Source organism: Nuphar pumila, chromosome 5 (assembly GCF_984573655.1).
Source record: "Nuphar pumila chromosome 5, dmNupPumi1.hap1.1, whole genome shotgun sequence".
Taxonomy (NCBI): Eukaryota; Viridiplantae; Streptophyta; class Magnoliopsida; order Nymphaeales; family Nymphaeaceae; genus Nuphar; species Nuphar pumila.
Window position 1 is genome coordinate 125,408,786 of NC_143253.1, and position 17,904 is coordinate 125,426,689.

Below are 17,904 nucleotides of genomic sequence, written 5' to 3' on the forward strand. Positions count from 1 at the left end.
CTATGCGTGTGTGTCTCTCTCTCTCTCTCTCTCTCTCTATATATATATATATATATATATATATATATATATAGAGAGAGAGAGAGAGAGAGAGAGAGAGAGAGAGAGAGGGGAATATAATATGGTTCTGTATACAGTTTGTGTGGATCTAGCCACCAAATGTCAGATCTAACTGTACCAATATTTTTAGGAAGGTTTGTTTACTATGTTAAGAGGTTTTAGCATGTCTACTACACCACAAGATTGGATTTCTGAGATGGTGAAAAATCAATGGTTCACAATTCATGAAGATAAGAGTGGTCTAAAACAATAGAAGGAAATGATGAATGCCAAGATTGGGTGCTCACAACCTTAGTGTTGTGATAATGATTTATATGAGAATGAGGGCCTTCTCTTGTTAGATGCATGCCGTTTGGAGTCTGGATTAATTTATAATTGGGTTGGATCTCCATTTAGTGTCCATGTCTCTTAACTGGCCCATTTGGGATATTATATTATATTTTGAGTCATTTTTTTGGCTCTAACTTGCATTGGGTTAGGTCTACTTGTATTGGGTTGTATGGGTTAGATTTCTTTAGTGGGTTCACACTCCATTTGCACTAGATAGGGGCATTTTGGGCATTCTATGATTATAAACAATAGCTTTTAAAAGAAGCTTAGAAGGTTGCTTGGGGAGGAATAAATAGGTGGATCTTATACTCATTTTGGAATCCATCTAATATAATGCTTTGAGAGTTCTTTGTTAATTCTTGGGTGGCTATCTCCTTTCACTAACTAGGAGAATTGGGCTTTTATAGTTAGGATCCTTCTTAGATGTAGGAGAATAAATTCCTTCATTCATCCCACTTTGCTCTTATCAACCAAATTCTAGATCCTACTACTAATCCACATCTCTACCTTATCCACTTCCTTCTACCATCCAATTTGTTTTCTCTCTTAATTCAAAAATTTTAAAAAAATTGTCCTAAGAGCTAGATCTATAACATGTCACTTCTAATCCTATGGCCCCTAATGTTGCATTAGAAGTTGTTAGTTTGAGGGCTAAGGGGAAATGGGTAGCAGAGGTTGGGAGTGGTGATTCAAGTGATTCAAGTAAGAAGAGAAGAAGAGGGAGCTTAGGAGGTGCCAGTATTAGGAGTTTCTCCCTCCATGGACTGCACCTAGGGCCTTGCCTGATGACTCCTAAACCTATAGTTGAATGTCACTGTTGGATGTTGGTCTTATGTCTGCATTCAATTTAATGCAACAAAATTCATTTTATTTTTAACAATGGTGGACGTTGTAGCTGGTATTGGACTTGGGTAAGAAATGCCTTTTTACCATGATTTGAGAGAGAAACTCCTTAATGCTAGTGTTCAGGAAATGAGGAGTTATTGTTATAACATAAAACAATCATGGATGGATGGAGATATAGCATCTTGGTAGATGGATGGACAAACAAAAATACAAGGACCCTTATAAATTTTCTTATGTATTTTCCAAAAGGAATTATGTTTTTAAAATCTATTGATTTGTTAGATGTGCCCAAAATTAGACTACAAATGTATTATGCTTGATTTTTCATGAGGTTGTGCAACAAGTAGGATACTCAAACTTGGTCTAATTTATTACATATAATGCAACAAACTATGGAGCAACAAGTAGGAAGCTTGCACATAGATATGGGACTTTCTTTTGAACTCCATGTGCAAGCCACTGTATAGTCTTCATGCTTGAGGACATTGGAAACATGGATGAGATAAAAGAAATTGTTGAAGCCAATTAGAATATTACAAATTTACAAAGTTTAAAGTGTGTTTGTTTGCAAAATGGAAGTGGACCACTAGTTGGATTGTATCTTGACCCCCTACAGCCTTACTGGAATGTAGCCTGATCTTGGGGTATTAATAGGCCCATTGGACTTATTGTGGAGATTTTATCGGTCTATTTGGAATTAGTTTTGGGATTTAATCGGCTCTTCCACATGATCAATGGGGTATATATCCTTCACATGACTTGGTAGAGTTATCGGCCTCCCATGAGTGTCCATGTCGATTGCTACATATGAACTTACCAGTTGGTATTATCGGCCCATCAAAAGTAATAGAGGGATTTTTATTGGCCCAAATAATGATGCAGTGAGGGCACAAGGTTCTCGCGATAACGGGTGCTAATGTTGCTGCTCTCCAACGCAGCGACTGAAAAATGAACCAGCCGCGTAACAGATCTGACGCCGACGTGTGGATGCCAACGCTGAGGGCTATTAACGCAGCGACAGGATCAGCGTCTCCAAGGGCTGGATTGACATTGCAGACGCTCCTCAGTTACGATCGGGTGAACTCAATATTGCATTGACAAATGAAGCAACAGAGGGCTCAGTTCATCAGATTCGAGCAACAGATTTAATTGAGAAACTGATGACGCTTACAATGGGCAGAAAGAAACGACAACACTAATAGAAAAACAAGAAATCGTAGAACTGGCAAACAATAGCACTAAGTTGAAATAAGATAATAAAGTAGGCTGAAATAAACAATGGGGAGAAAGGCTGCAAAAAACTGACGTGAAACAACAAAGAAACAAAGGAAATAATAAACAATAATGAAGAAAGGAAGTAATGACAAAAGAAATAAAGGACTGACAATGCTTACAGGGAAAACAACCATTAACTAATAGACAAAAAGAATGGCAGTGATTGGAAAGGAGAAAAAATAATCAAAGAACTAGCTGCAGAAGAAAAGACGGCTGCTCCAAGTTGAAACTCCCCCCCCCCCTGCCCGCAACCCTAAGAAGGTCTATTTAAAAGGGTTTGGCTGCAGTTGGATCCAGGTCTCGGGTCTAGTCCCGGACCCGAGATGACCTCTGAGTGTTGCTGGATTGGGGGCGTGCTCTGCATCATTGTTTTGGGCCTGCTCTGCATCATTCTCCCCGGGTTGGGAAGAAGTCGGCTCCGACGACTGATATTCTCCACAGTAAGCATATAGATCAGACACACCGAAGATAGGCGCTTCCATTTAAAATTGTGATCTGCTCCTGACTCTGCAAACTTACCAATGACCGCATCTCCAGCTTGCAAGTTGGCACCAATAAATGGGAATCCATCATCATCAAGGTTGGCCACCGTACTATACTCACAGAGCGTTTTTTCAAAATCTACCGCCCCTTTCATTTTGCAACGCTTCTCTGTCTCCTTCACAACGTCAACTTCAGATTTATAACTTCTGATATGCTCAGCCGGGAACATGCCACACTGTAATGAAGCTTAATTCACTACCAAAGAGATTTTTTGAATGCCGCCAATATGAACATTAACAACCACAATTTTATCCAGACCCATCCACCCAGGTCCCTCTGCTCCCACTCGTGGGTTTGCCGCCTTATGGCTCCCATGCACGGGTTCAAGGGAGAAGGTTACTGCCTTCCCGAGTCGGATAGAGGTACCCGGGTCCCCAACAAGGCCCAGTGGAACGTCGGGGCCCTGCAGGTCCGATCCGACCCACATTTTGGTGTGATCCCAACCGCTGCGCCCCTTGGCGGTTTGGTTGGAGGGTACCCAGACATGGGCGACCCGGGGTCGCTGATGATTCGAGATGGAGGGAAGGTACCGGATGGGGAGAACTGCCGCAACCTGCATCCCTGTGCAAGGTTTCCTCAACGACTTCTCATCGCGTCGTGTGCTGGAGCATCATCGGGGCTGGATCGACGACGGTAGTATCAACAGGGTGAATCGCACACGCACCTAACTGATTCAATTGCACTATGTGCGCACCCACCTTGGATTCAAGCGCATCCATCCGTGCTTCGACTCCATCTATGCACTTCGACAAACCGGCTACCTCCTTTTCTAGGCATATCATATCTTCTTGCATCTCCGTCAACTTGTTGAGTAGCCGCTTCATGATCTCCTCTCGCGCCTTTCCGCTCAAAGGATCGTTCCTCGCTTCTTACGTCATGCCATTGACGAAGGAGGAGGGGCTGGGCTCTGATACCATTTTGATGCAGTGAGGGCACGACGTTCTCGCGATAACGGGTGCTAATGTTGTTGCTCTCCAATGCAGCGATTGAAAAATGAACAAGCCGCGTAACAGATCTGACACTGACGTGTGGATGCCAACGCTGAGGGCTATTAACGCAGCGACAGGATCGGCGTCTCCAGGGGCTGGATTGACGTTGCAGACGCTCCTCAGTTACGATCGGGTGAACTCAATATTGTATTGACAAATGAAGCAACAGAGGGCTTGGTTCATCAGATTCGAGCAACATATTTAATTAAGAAACTAATGACGCTTACTATGGGCAGAAAGAAACGACTGTTAAATTATGTTGTACATATACATATATATATATATATATATATATATATATATATATATATATATATATATATATATATATATATATAGATTATGACACATACACATATATATTAACATATGTATGTCTATGTATCTATCTACATATATAAATATATATATTTCTTTTGTAATACCCAATAGGGGTAAATCTGTCTTTTCATATTGTACACGCATATCCTAAAAGATATGCTTATTTTTATTTTCATTCTTTTTCTTTTTTTACTTTTTCTTTATTGTTTGTGAGGGGTCCACATAGAGTCGTTGGACCCCTCCAACAGTCATAAATATGACCATTGGAGGGGCTCCAACGACTCTATGGGAGCACCTCCTTGGGTCCCTTAGTGTGTATAAATAAGGGGCTTGGCCCCATGTATTCTTCAAGCTTCTTGTGAAGCCTTTTATGAGTGGAATATATTTTTTCACCCTTTTTTGTGTGTTTTACCACTTTTGTGGTTTATTGTAATCTTGCCCATTAGTGGCCTCTTGTGTATGTGCGTGCTTCCGTGCTTGCTCTTTGAGATATCACCTCTCTCGTTTGACACTTCATTACATGGTATCAGAGCCTTGGTTGACAAAGCTTCATCGGATCCTCTCTTGACAAGTAATACCACTCATCTTTCCTGCCTTCAAGTTCTTTTTCTATAAATGGCCAACAAGGATGCAAAAATCGATCTCTCATTCAAATTGGATGGGACCAATTACCGCATGTGGACGGCCGTTATGGAAAATAATCTCAAAGGTAAAAAACTTTGGGGTTATGTATGTGGAACAATTCCGAAACCATAATTGAAGTTAACTAAGTTTGAAGGAGATGGGGAAAGAGCATTGAACGAAGAAGAAAAAGAGAAGGCTATTCTCGACTACTCTTCAAAAATGGAAGATTGGGAAAGTGAGCATGCTAAAATTCTAGCATGGTTCATGAATAATGTTGAATTGAAGATTTGTGTAAATCTTGCAAAATTTAACAAGGCTAATGAAGCTTGGTTCTTTATGAAAGGCATGTACACTCAAAGAGACCTTGCTAGGCATTTTTTTCTACAAGAAAAGGTAAGAGCTACCAAGCAAGGTGATATGAGTATTAGGGACTACTATAATGCCCTATCCTCTCTATGGGATTAACTTCTTCTCGAACCTCAACGGGAAGGTAGTGCTATTGCCATGAGGCAAGAGCAAATGGAAAAACAGAGGTTCTTTCAATTTATTCATGGGCTTCGTCCCGAATTTGAGCAACTTAGAGTATCTCTTCTTCATAGGGCTTCTACCCCTCTAAGTGACATTTTGGCCGACTTATGTCAAGAAGAAACTCGTTTGGCCTTGAAAAGAGATGTTGATGAAGTTCATGTTGTGTCTAGACCCGGCAACAATGTAAAATCATATAAACCACCCCATTTTTTGGAAGAATAATGGTGGTGGAGGAAGAAAAATCATTTGTCATAATTATAATGAACCGAGCTATATTCGTTCGGATTGCCCCAAATTCAAAAAGAAGGTGGCTTCCGTTGGTGAAATTGCTTCAAACATAAATAAAGATTCAAAGAAGGATGGAGACATAAAGAAGTCCATTGCTCATCTTACCGAAACTCTTCAACAATTTATAAAGATGAACTCCTCTACATCATCCTCTTCACCCTCCACTTTCGGTGCCGCCATCTCCTCTTTTCCAGGTATGACCTCTTGGATTCTTGACTCGGGTGCCTCCTTTCATATGACCCCAAATGCATTACTTTTGTCAAAACCAAGTCTCAATAAATTCAAATCATATGTTTCCACCGCCGATGGAACATCCTTGGATGTTGAAAGCATTGGAAATCTTGAGAAAACTTATGACAAAAAAAAAGATTTTTTTGTTCCCAAAATCCGAATTATTCCAAAACTTAATCTAAATTTGTTTTTTATTTCTCAAATTACCAATTTTGAGTGTAATGTCTCTTTTTCACCAACCCATTGCTATGTGCAGGATCTCCGGTCCGGGAAGTTGATTGGGCAAGGCCATAAAAGAGGGGATCTTTATTATATGGATTTTTTGTCTTTGCCATCCAAATAATTTTGTAATCATGTTCAATCTAAAGATATTGAGACTTGACATAAGAGGTTTGGACATCCTAGTATTTCCAAGTTGTATCTCTTTCCTTTTTTGGAAAAATTTTGTAATACAAGTACATTTACATGCAATGATTGTATTCTTGGAAAGATTCATTCGCTTCCATATTCACATAGTAATTTTGTGTCAAAAAGACCTTTTAAGCTTGTGCATTTCGATGTATGGGGGCCGACACCTGTTATGTCCAAAGGGGGCTATTCTTACTATGTTTCTTTTATTGATGACTTTACTAGATATACATGGGTTTACATTATTAAAAACAAATCTGATGTCTTCACTAATTTTAAAGAATTTCACGTTCTTATTCAAAATCAATTTCAAAACAATATAGCTATATTTAGATCCGATTCTGGAGGTGAGTACATGTCTAAAGATTTTCAAAATTATTTTAAAACAAATGGAATTTTGCACCAACGATCTTGTCCTAAAACTCCGCAACAAAATGGTCTTGCGGAAAGAAAACATAGACATTTAATTGAAACTACAAGGACTCTTCTTATCTCTAAAAATGTTCCAAAAAACTTTTGGGCAGAAACTCTTCTTACTGCAACATATCTTATAAATCGTATGCCCTCTTCTTCTTTAAAAAATGTTTCACCTTTTGAAAAATTATTTAAAATTACTCCAGATTTTAATAGACTAAGAATCTTTAGATGTAAATGCTTTGTACTTGTTCAAGGACAAGATAAATTATCACCCAAAGCTCTTGAATGTGTGTTCATTGGCTATGGTGAAAATAAAAAAAACTATAGATGTTATGATATTCGAAACAATAAACTCTATGTGTCAAGAAATGTAAACTTTCTTGAAGAACAAAATGGTTTTGATATCCACACATCTAGAGAAGACATCGATTATTCTTTTCTATTTGACTTAGCTCCTAGAATTGAGTCCCCTGATGCAATTATTTGTGATAATACTTGTGATGGCATCTTACATCATAATGATATGCCACAACATGGTAATGTTTCTCAAAATGAGAACCTTAATGATATAAATGTATATACCCGGCGGTTAGGAAATGAACATCAACCTGCTCTTGAAAGATATTCTCAAGACTTCTCTTTAGAAGAATCTATTGATAACAATCCACCTAGGAGATCTTCTCGTACTAGTAGGCCACCACAAAAAATTGTGCCTTATGAATCTTTTTCACCTAATTATAGGACTTGCCTCATGTTAATACATTTGTATCATGAGCCTACTTCATTTAAAGAAGCTAAAGATCATCCACATTGGATTGAAGCCATGAAAATCGAATTAGAGGCTCTTAACAAAGCCCAAACTTGGAGCATTATTCGTCAACCGTTAGGAAGAAAGATAATTGGGTGTAGATGGGTATATAAAGTCAAAACCAAATGTGATAGATCTCTAGAAAGATACAAAGATCGCTTGGTTACAAAAGGCTACGCCCAAGAATATGAGATTGATTATGAAGAAACCTTTGAGTAGCCAGAATGACTAGTGTGCGAACATTAATTGCCTTAGGCTCCATTAAGCAATGGCCGATATATCAACTTGATGTTAAACATGCTTTTCTAAATGAAACTCTATGTGAAGAAGTTCTTATGGATCCTCCGCCGGGTCTTGAAATTGGGAAAGAAAATATTCTAAAGTTAAATAAAGCTCTCTATGGTCTTAAACAAGCACCAAAAGCTTGGTATGATCTTTTTAGCAAAGTAGTTCTTGATAATGGTTTTTTCTCATGTTACACAGATACTGCTTTGTTTATTAAATCTTCTAATGAATACATAACAATTTTGTTGTTATATGTTGATGACATGATTATCACATGTAACGATAAAAAAGGTATTGACCTTATTAAAAATATTCTTAAAGAAAATTTTGATATGTCTGACCTGGGTTTTCTAAGGTATTTCTTAGGAATTAAAGTTGCATACTCTCCCAAGGGGTATGTCCTATCTCAGATGAAGCTTGCCTCCGACAGATGATAAAAAGGTGGAGACTCCAGAAGTGATCAACGCCAAGATGAGAGCCAGTGGTGACACTCCATTAGCAGATCCCACGCCTTATCGTCAGTTGATTGGATCACTAACATATTTATCTATCACCAGACCCGATATTTCTCATGCGGTTCATAGTGCAAGCCAATTTCAGACTGCTCCTTCTACTATTCACATGACAACAGTCATGAGGATTATCAGATACTTGAAAAATACCATAACTAAAGGATTATTCTTACTCTCTTCTTCACCTCTTACTTTACTTTCTTATACTGACTCCGATTGGGGGGTAACCCCGATGATAGTATTTCCACCACAGGTTATTGTGTGTTTCTTGGAGAGTCACTTTTTTCATGGAGGTGTAAGAAGCAACAAAAAGTTTCTCTCTCATCTACCGAAGCAGAGTATCATGCGATGGCCACTACCATAACTGAGATTGTATGGTTAAGAAGCTTGCTTAAAGATATGGGTGTCTCATTCTCAACTCCTTCGAAGTTGTGCTGCGACAACAAGAGTTCTATCTATATTGCCAGCAATCACACATTTCATGAACAAACAAAGCATATTGAGATGGACTGTCATTATGTTAGTGATGAGTTCTTACGGGGCACCATTCAACTCCAATATGTTCCTACCGAATATCAGTTGGCGGACTTCTTCACCAAGGCTTTGCCATCGCCTCGTTTCTTCTTTCTCCTTAGCAAACTCTCGGTGATCTCACCGTGTGTTTGAGGGGGGGTGTTAAATTATGTTGTATATATATACATATATATATCTATATATATAGATTATGACACATACATATATATATATATATATATATATATATATTAACATATATATGTCTATCTACATATATAAATATATATATTTCTTTTGTAATACCCAATAGGGGTAAATCTGTCTTTTCACATTATACACGCATATCCTAAAAGATATGCTTCTTTTTATTTTTCTTTTCATTCTTTTTCTTTTTTTACTTTTTCTTTATTGTTTGTGAGGGGTCCACATAGAGTCGTTGGACCCCTCCAACGGTCATAAATATGACCGTTGGAGGGGCTCCAACGACTCTATGGGAGCCCCTCCTTGGGTCCCTTAGTGTGTATAAATAAGGGGCTTGGCCCCATGTATTCTTCAAGCTTCTTGTGAAGCCTTTTATGAGTGGAATATATTTTTTCACCCTTTTTTGTGTGTTTTACCACTTTTGTGGTTTATTGTAATCTTGCCCATTAGTGGCCTCTTGTGTATGTGCATGCTTCCGTGCTTGCTCTTGGAGATATCACCTCTCTCGTTTGACAGTTCATTACAACGACGACACTAATAGAAAAACAAGAAATCGTAGAACTGGCAAACAATAGCACTAAGTTGAAATAAACAATGGGGAGAAAGGCTGCAAAAAACTGACGTGAAACAACAAAGAAACAAAGGAAATAATAAACAATAATGAAGAAAGGAAGTAATGACAAAAGAAATAAAGGACTGACAATGCTTACAGGAGAAACAACCATTAACTAATAGACAAAAAGAATGGCAGCGACTGGAAAGGAGAAAAAATAATCAAAGTAATAGCTGCAGAAGAAAAGACGGCTGCTCCAAGTTGAAACTTCCCCCTCCCCCCCCCGCACGCAACCCTAAGAGGGTCTATTTAAAAGGGTTTGGCTGCAGTTGGATCCGGGTCTCGGGTCCGGTCCCGAGACGACCTTTGAGTGTTGCTGGATCGGGGGCGTGCTCTGCATCATTGTTCTGGGCCTGCTCTGCATCAAATAACTTTTGGGATTTATCGGTCTTTCGGATCTTTGGTGGGAATGCAAATCAGATCTAAAAGTTTATTGAAATAATAAATTCTATAATTTTACTGCATTTAAAATGGTTTCATAGTTCAAATTAAGTTAAAAATTGTTTAAGATATATTTTTCTGTTTTATGTAATTTCTTTTCAATTAAATATTCACAGATCTAGTTATTGAAGCTATAATTAGTTGTTTATTGAGCATTATAACTCATTAGTTGCTCATCATTGTTTCATAGAGAATTTTGATAGAAGTAGGAACGATTTTGAGATGCTCACAGGATACTTCCAGGAGAATATATTGGTGGATAAATTAAGCATTTTAACCTATGGTTAAATGAGTCAATGGGGGGGTTGATGCATTCTAGAATTTTAAACTTCCTTTTGGGTATTGGAATGAATCAAGAGTTTTGCTTCCCAAGCACCATCAGTGATAGAGTACTGGGCTAGTAATCATAGAAATATGTTGGGAATAAACATTGACTGTGTTGTGCACTAATGAGGTACCAATCTGTCTTCTATACAAGGACATTGCTACTAATTTAATTTCAATGAAATTCTGTCATACAATTAAGCATATTCTTTTTCAAGAACGATATTATTTATTTCAAGAGAAACATAATTTTCCTTTAGTGATACATCAAATATTATTTAGTTGAATTAGGGATACAAATAGATCGGATCCAGAACAGCTAAATAAGTGGGAGTTGGATCTGGATCAGACTGCCAAAAATTGCAAAACCTCCATCCTTGATCCAACCCATTTGCATCCCTAAGTTGAATATATTCAACTTTGTTGGATTTTGATGTAATTAACTGTTGCTTCCCCATTGTTAACGTTGCTCAGGTGAATACTTTTATATTGTTTATTTATTCTATCTGATGTGTACATATAAGTTACTTCCTGCTCGCATTTGGAACACATCTGTAATTGATACTATGTAGGGACTAATGATGTTTCAGAGTTATCGGACATTTTCTTTTCTATTTCTTTTGAATGACTCTACATCAACTGACATAACTAAACAATTTCCCCAGATAACTCAGTGGCAAAGTGGTGACATCTCCATATTTCCAGGGGTTATAAGCCTTTCAGCTGGATTATTGATGTGGGTTACTTCACTCTCTCCAGTGAGAAAAAATTGCTTTGAGCTGTTTTTCTACACCCATCAGCTGTATGTAGTGTTTACCATTTTCTTTGCATTACATGTTGGTTACTTCATATTCTGTGTCACTGCTGGCACAATTTTCTTGTTTGTGCTGGATCGCTTTTTGAGGTTCTGCCAGTCAAGGGCCACAGTTGATGTACTCTCAGCAAAATGCCTTCCATGTGGAGCAATAGAATTGACTCTATCAAAGCCACAGAGTACTATTTTTACCCTGTACATTTTACTATCCGTGGAAAAAAAAAGTTATCTTCTCTTCAATATGTTAAAATTTCAATTTTCTTTGGAAATACTTATGTATTTTGTGTATTTAAATTTGCTTTTGCACACTATGTTCTAACTGAATTTTCATTATTTCTAGATATGAGATACAATCCTCTCAGTTTTGTCTTCCTACATATGAGGGAGTTATCATGGTTGCAGTGGCATCCTTTTAGTGTTTCTTCCAGCCCATTGGATGGTAGGCTTCACTTAACTATTCTGATTAAAGTTTTTGGGCAGTGGACCCAAAAGTTGAGAGAGAATATTTTGAATGTCGAGAAATATCCTCAGATAGGCATGCAGTATCTGCATTCTTTCAAAATAACTGCTGCAGTTGAGGGGCCATATGGGCATGAATCGCCGTACCATCTGCAGTAAGCTGTGCCTGTGATTCTCCCATCTGATACTATATGATAGCATCATGTGCTCTATTGTTTTTTGCAATTCTTTAATTGGTTTTTATGAATAAAATGACTAGTAGTAAGAATTATTGTTTGTCCTTCTCATGTTTTTTGCGTTGTCAATTGATCAGATGTTGGACACTTCTTGATGCAAGTATACATTTCTTATTATCCTTGTTGATCATATATTTGTTAAATTGGAAGAAAGGCAATTTTTTCTCATTCAGTTTGATGGTATGGGTTGCAACTTCGGTTTGCCCCTTAGAAATGAAGATTGGAAACTCTATTATGCAGTGTTACCAGAGTTGTGGGCAATTTGTTTCTTTCCAAAAGGTCCATGATTTCTAGCTATCATGAGAAGCCAAATTTTCAGCCAAATTCTTAATAGGATGTGTCAGCCAAGAAAAACTCAAACAGTTAGAAGTTAAAGGTGCTTTCATCCAATTGTCTGAAGCAGTGTTGTGAAAAGTGTTGAGGCGCAGCGAGGCGCTCCACCAAAAACCAAGGCGAGGCGTAAAGCGTAAGCCTCAAATTTTTTTTTGAAAACTTTAAAAAAATTATAAAAAAAATCTAAAAATACAAATAAATAAAGAAATGCTTTATTGATGAAATAACAACCAATAAGAAATAGAAAATATCAAATAAATACTAAAAAATATGAGATTAACATATAAAAGTAACTAAAAACTGATTACATAACTGGAAAATATATGAGATTAACCAACAAAAGTTAAAATATAGTAAGAAACTGATTACATAACTGAAATAACTGGAAAATATATGAGATTAACCTACAAAAGTTAAAATATATGAGATTATTCTAAAAAAAATATGAGATTAACATATAAAAGTAAGTTACTTTTATATGTTACTTTAAGTAACATATAAAAACTGATTACATAACTGGAAAATATATGAGATTAACCAACAAAAGTTAAAATATACTAAGAAACTTATTACATAACTGAAATAACTGGAAAATATATGAGATTAACCTACAAAAGTTAAAATGTATGAGATTATTCTAAAAAATATGAGATTAACATATAAAAGTAAGTTACTTTTATATGTTACTTTAAGTAACATATAAAAACTGATTACATAACTGGAAAATACATGAGATTAACCAACAAAAGTTAAAATATACTAAGAAACTGTTTACATAACTGAAATAGCTGGAAAATATATGAGATTAACCTAAAAAATCTTGTAGATTATGTCTTAGAAATCTTAAAAAAAATATATATATTTTTTTTTTGCGCCTTGAGACACAGAGGGCCGTGCCTCAGAGAAAGGCATGCCTTTTGCACCTCAAGGCACATTTTTGATAACACTAGTCTGAAGTCTCCACTATTTGATGGAAAGATATCAATGACAAGAAGTTACCAAGTCCTAAGAAAGGCATTTCTAGAGTACACGTCACGTTCCATCCAAATGAAAATCTCAGATGCTAATTCATTTCTCAAGGACCGAATGTCTGTCTTTAGCACTTTGAGTTCATTACTCATGGAGCGCTTCTTGGCCATTGCCGTCGTCTCCTTCAACGACTCTGGTTCCTTAGGAGATCGCATCTTCTGTTGCAATCAATCTATCTCCTTGGAAATATCTTCAAAGGGTTTCATGAAGTGCAAAGCAAGTCCCAAATTTTTACAGATATAGAAGAATTAAATGTGCAAATTTTAAGTCATATGTATGTGTTTATTTCTTTACTTCTTAAAAGCTTCTGCTAGAATCTCTATTAGATTGTGAACATATTTTGTGCATTTATTTTGTTGTGGCACATGTAATTTTGTAAAATATCTGAACTCCATGTACTTTATCCTGTTTAGGGTTTTGTCATATAAATAAGAACATAATGGAGCTGCCCTTATCTACCAATGAACATGAGGGGTCATACTGGCTTGTTTTCTCCTTTTATTGTGTCCACTACTAATTAGAAGAGTTCTCTGGCCAGATTTAGATTGTACAGGAGCCAGTTCCATCCTATTTTTCAGGTTTCACTCCATCTGGTTTTTTTTCTCTTCATCTTCTTCACTCTTTGTTTAGTCATCTTTTTTCTTTTGTCTTTTATATATCTCTTTTCTTTTGATTCTTTCTACTTTAATCCTTCTCCTTTATTCTCCTTCTACCCTTACTCTACTTTTTTATATACTCTTTTTGTTTCCTCTCTTTCTTCTTTTCTTTCTTTTGTCCTTTTCTTCTTCCTTCTTCCTCTTTGCTTTCCTCATTTTTTTCTCCTTCTTTTCTCTTCTTTCTTTCATCCTGTGTCTGAGTTCTTTTTTCCTGACATAAGTAATTGGCTTCATTGTTGTCAAGAATCAAATTATGCTGAAATTAAGGGTAAGTTTGGTTTTCTGTGCCACATGATTCCAAATCAAATTTGATTTGGAGTCATATGAATCAGAATCACATGAGACTCCTGATTCTGATTCTCATTTAAATGAGAAAGCAACTCTTGTGAAGGCAAATGAGAGTCCATTTCTCACCACTCATTTTCTGAAGTTTTTTTAGCCAAATCTCATTTGCAAATGAGAGTCCATTTCCCACCACTCATTTTCTAAAGTTTGTTTAGCCAATGCCAATGAGATTCATTCTCTCATTAGCATGAGACCAAATCTCATGAGACTCAACCAAACATGCCCTAACATTTCTTCATTATTGATGCTAGATCCAAATTCCATTGTTTTATTGCTGTTTTGACCCCATTGCCCCAGTGTGAAAATCTCTATAAAAAGAGTATTTGTGTACGAACACAATGCTAGAAACACGAAGTGTGCACAAAGGCACAAGAAGAACTCTCACAAGTGCACAAAGGCACGGATACACATGCACAAATGCATAAAAATATATGAACTTCAATATATTGAGTCCCAAATGGGCTTAGCAAAAACATGAAAAAGCTTGAGGGGAATCACCCCTTTAAATATAAGTTGGAGGAGTGGGGGGGCTACAACATATACGTTGGAGCCCCTCCAACGGTTATAAATATAACCGTTGGAGGGGGCTCCAACGTATATGTTGAGCCCCCCCCATGTTACAACAACAGCTACGCCTTCATCCCAAAACAATTGGGGTCGGCGATATGAACCAAAAAGAAAATCATTCTGGGTCTTCCACATGAATCCTTCTCCTCCAATCATTTTTATCCAATGACATGTCCTCGGTGAGGTTCAAAGCATTCATATCCTTTCCTATCATCTCCATCCAAGTCTTCCTAGGCCTACCCTGACCTCTTTTAACTAATATATTTTCCCATTTCTCCATCCTTCTAACTGGAGCATCATTAGGCCTTCGCCGAATATGTTCAAACCACCATAAACGATTCTCTCTCATCTTATTTTCAATGGATGCAACGCCTACCTTCTTACGTATCTCCTCGTTTCGAATCTTATCTTTTATTGTATTTCCACACATCCATCTAAGCATACGCATCTCAGCTACACTCATTTTTTGAATATGATGTTTCTTGGCAGCCCAACATTCTGTACCATACAGTAAAGCGGGCCTAATAGTCGTCCTATAAAACTTTTTCTTTAACCGCAATGGCATTCTACGATCGCACAACACTCCAGTTGCACTTTTCCATTTCATCTACCCAACCTTTATCCTATGATTTACATCTCCATCAATTTCTCCATACTTTTGAATGATAGATCCCAAATATTTGAAACAATCATCCACCGGTATTTCTTGCTCACCAAGCTTCACTATACTCCCATCACTACTTCGTTGCTTACTAAACCGACATTCCATATATTCTGTCTTACTCTTACTCAACTTAAAACCTCTTGCTTCCAATGTTTGTTTCCATAATTCTAACTTAGCATTAACCCAATCTCTAGACTCATCAATCAAAAAAATATCATCAGCAAACAACATACACCACAAATATGAACCAATATGAGAATTTCGTTGGGGTGTTCCTTACTGAGCGACGCACTGTACTCTATAGTCCCGGAGGCAGTGATAAATGGGCAAGGGTTGCTAGGTCATCGCCCAAAAGCGACGCGTCCCCCCCCCCCATGTTACAACAATAAATAAAAAAAAGAGACTAAAAAGAAATAAAAATAAAAAAAGAATTACAATCATATTCTCAAATGAGAATATCTGTAAAATGTGAGAAATGACCTAAATACCCATATCGGGTTTTGAATATATATTTATATATATATATATACTTAGATAGACACATATACATATATATACTATATATATGTATATGTATCTCTCTCTATATATTTGAATATATATATATAAAGAACATTACATTTTAACACCCCCCCCCCCTCAAACTTAGGGTGACATAATCAAAAGTTTGCCAAGAAGGAAGTTAAATCTTAGAGAGCATAACGCTTTGGTGAAGTCTGCCAGTTGATATTCTGATGTAACATATGGAAGGTCTATGGTTCTTCTTAAGTATTCTTCATGAACATAGTGACAGTTCATCTCAATATGCTTCATGCTCACAAAATGTGTGTTTTTTGGCAATGTAAATTGCACTTTTATTATCACAATATAGTTTTGTGGGCTCTTGAACTTGAATATTCATATCTTCTAGCAGTTTGCGAATCCAAACAATCTCCATGGTAGTAAATGTCATGGCTCTATATTCGGCTTCGGTGGACGAAAGTGAGACCTTCTGCTGTTTCTTACATCTCCAAGAAATTAAAGATTCACCTAAAAAGATGCAAAAACCAGTGGTGGAGTAACGGTTATTCGGGTCACCTCCCCAATCAGAATTAGTATAAGCAATTAAATTAAATTCAGAAGAAGAAGATAAAAATACCTCCTTGTTTACTGTACCCTTTATGTATCTGATGATGCGGAGAATGACGTTCATATGAACTATAGTAGGTGCATATTGAAATTTGTCCACTTACCATATTATAGATGGTGGTTGAGGTGAGTTATGGGCACCTTGGGACTCTAGAATGATTTGGTAAATGAGTGTGTCACTAGTTTGATGTTGGCCATTGATCTTATGGATGCTCTTATTTATATATAAATGTGATGGATATATGATGTTTGAAACCTTAAAATGTTTTAAGGTATATTAAGATCAAGGTTTTAGGGATTATTGCCCAACCTTTTATTGTTTATGAAAATTATGAGTGCATTTGCACATTTGTGATTTCGTGCTTTTGTGCACAAGTGTTCCATATGTTCTTGGTGTGCGTATGTTCACACATTTATTTTCAAGAATATTGTTCTATCAGTTGTTGTATCTTGTTGAAGATACTTTTTCATAGTTTATTCCAAAATGTTATTTTTATGGGTATTCTTTTTGAAGAATATTGTTCTATTGATTCAAGGTTTGATTTATATATATGTTTGTCATTACAAGTTTTATTACCTCAAAAGTCTTCTCCTTTTATAACTCTTATCTAAGTGTCATCATATGTAGACAAGAATTTTATCACACCTTCGTGTGTTGGTAGCCCTTTGTTGACTTTTGCTCTCTTGGTCTAGTAGCTGAACACACTTGTCTTGAGTGTTATTTTATGTAGACAAGGCACGTTGATTCACACCATGGTGTGTGATTTTAGTCCATGTTGGCGTTTGTGTCCTTGTTCTAGTCGCTGAGATGTATGCCCATGGTTGGCTTATTTCATTCATTTCAAGTGCCATCTTATGTAGACAAAAGATGTATTGTGTTTTAACCCATGGTTGGCTTGTTACTCTTGTTCTAGTAGTTGAACATACTTGGTTTTGAGTGTATTTTTACGTAGACAAGAGATGCTTTTGGTCCATGTTGGCGTGTATTCTCTTGTTCTTGTCGTAGGTGCACTCATTTCAAGTATTATTATATGTAGACAAGAGATTCTTTTGCACACCTTTGTGTGTGTCTTTGGCCTTTAATGGTATTATATTTATATTCTTGATCTAGTA

At 36.8% G+C, this 17,904-nt stretch overlaps 1 protein-coding gene across 1 annotated transcript in view; it reads left to right on the forward strand.

Moving 5' to 3' along the window:
• LOC149838562 (ferric reduction oxidase 7, chloroplastic-like) overlaps nt 1-17,904 on the forward strand; it is a 39,984-nt gene that overhangs the window by 13,137 nt on the left and 8,943 nt on the right. The window contains exons 5-6 of the mRNA XM_090007733.1: nt 11,226-11,553; nt 11,715-11,988. Coding sequence (XP_089863859.1) covers nt 11,226-11,553; nt 11,715-11,988 — 602 coding nt within the window. The remainder of the gene's footprint in view (nt 1-11,225; nt 11,554-11,714; nt 11,989-17,904) is intronic.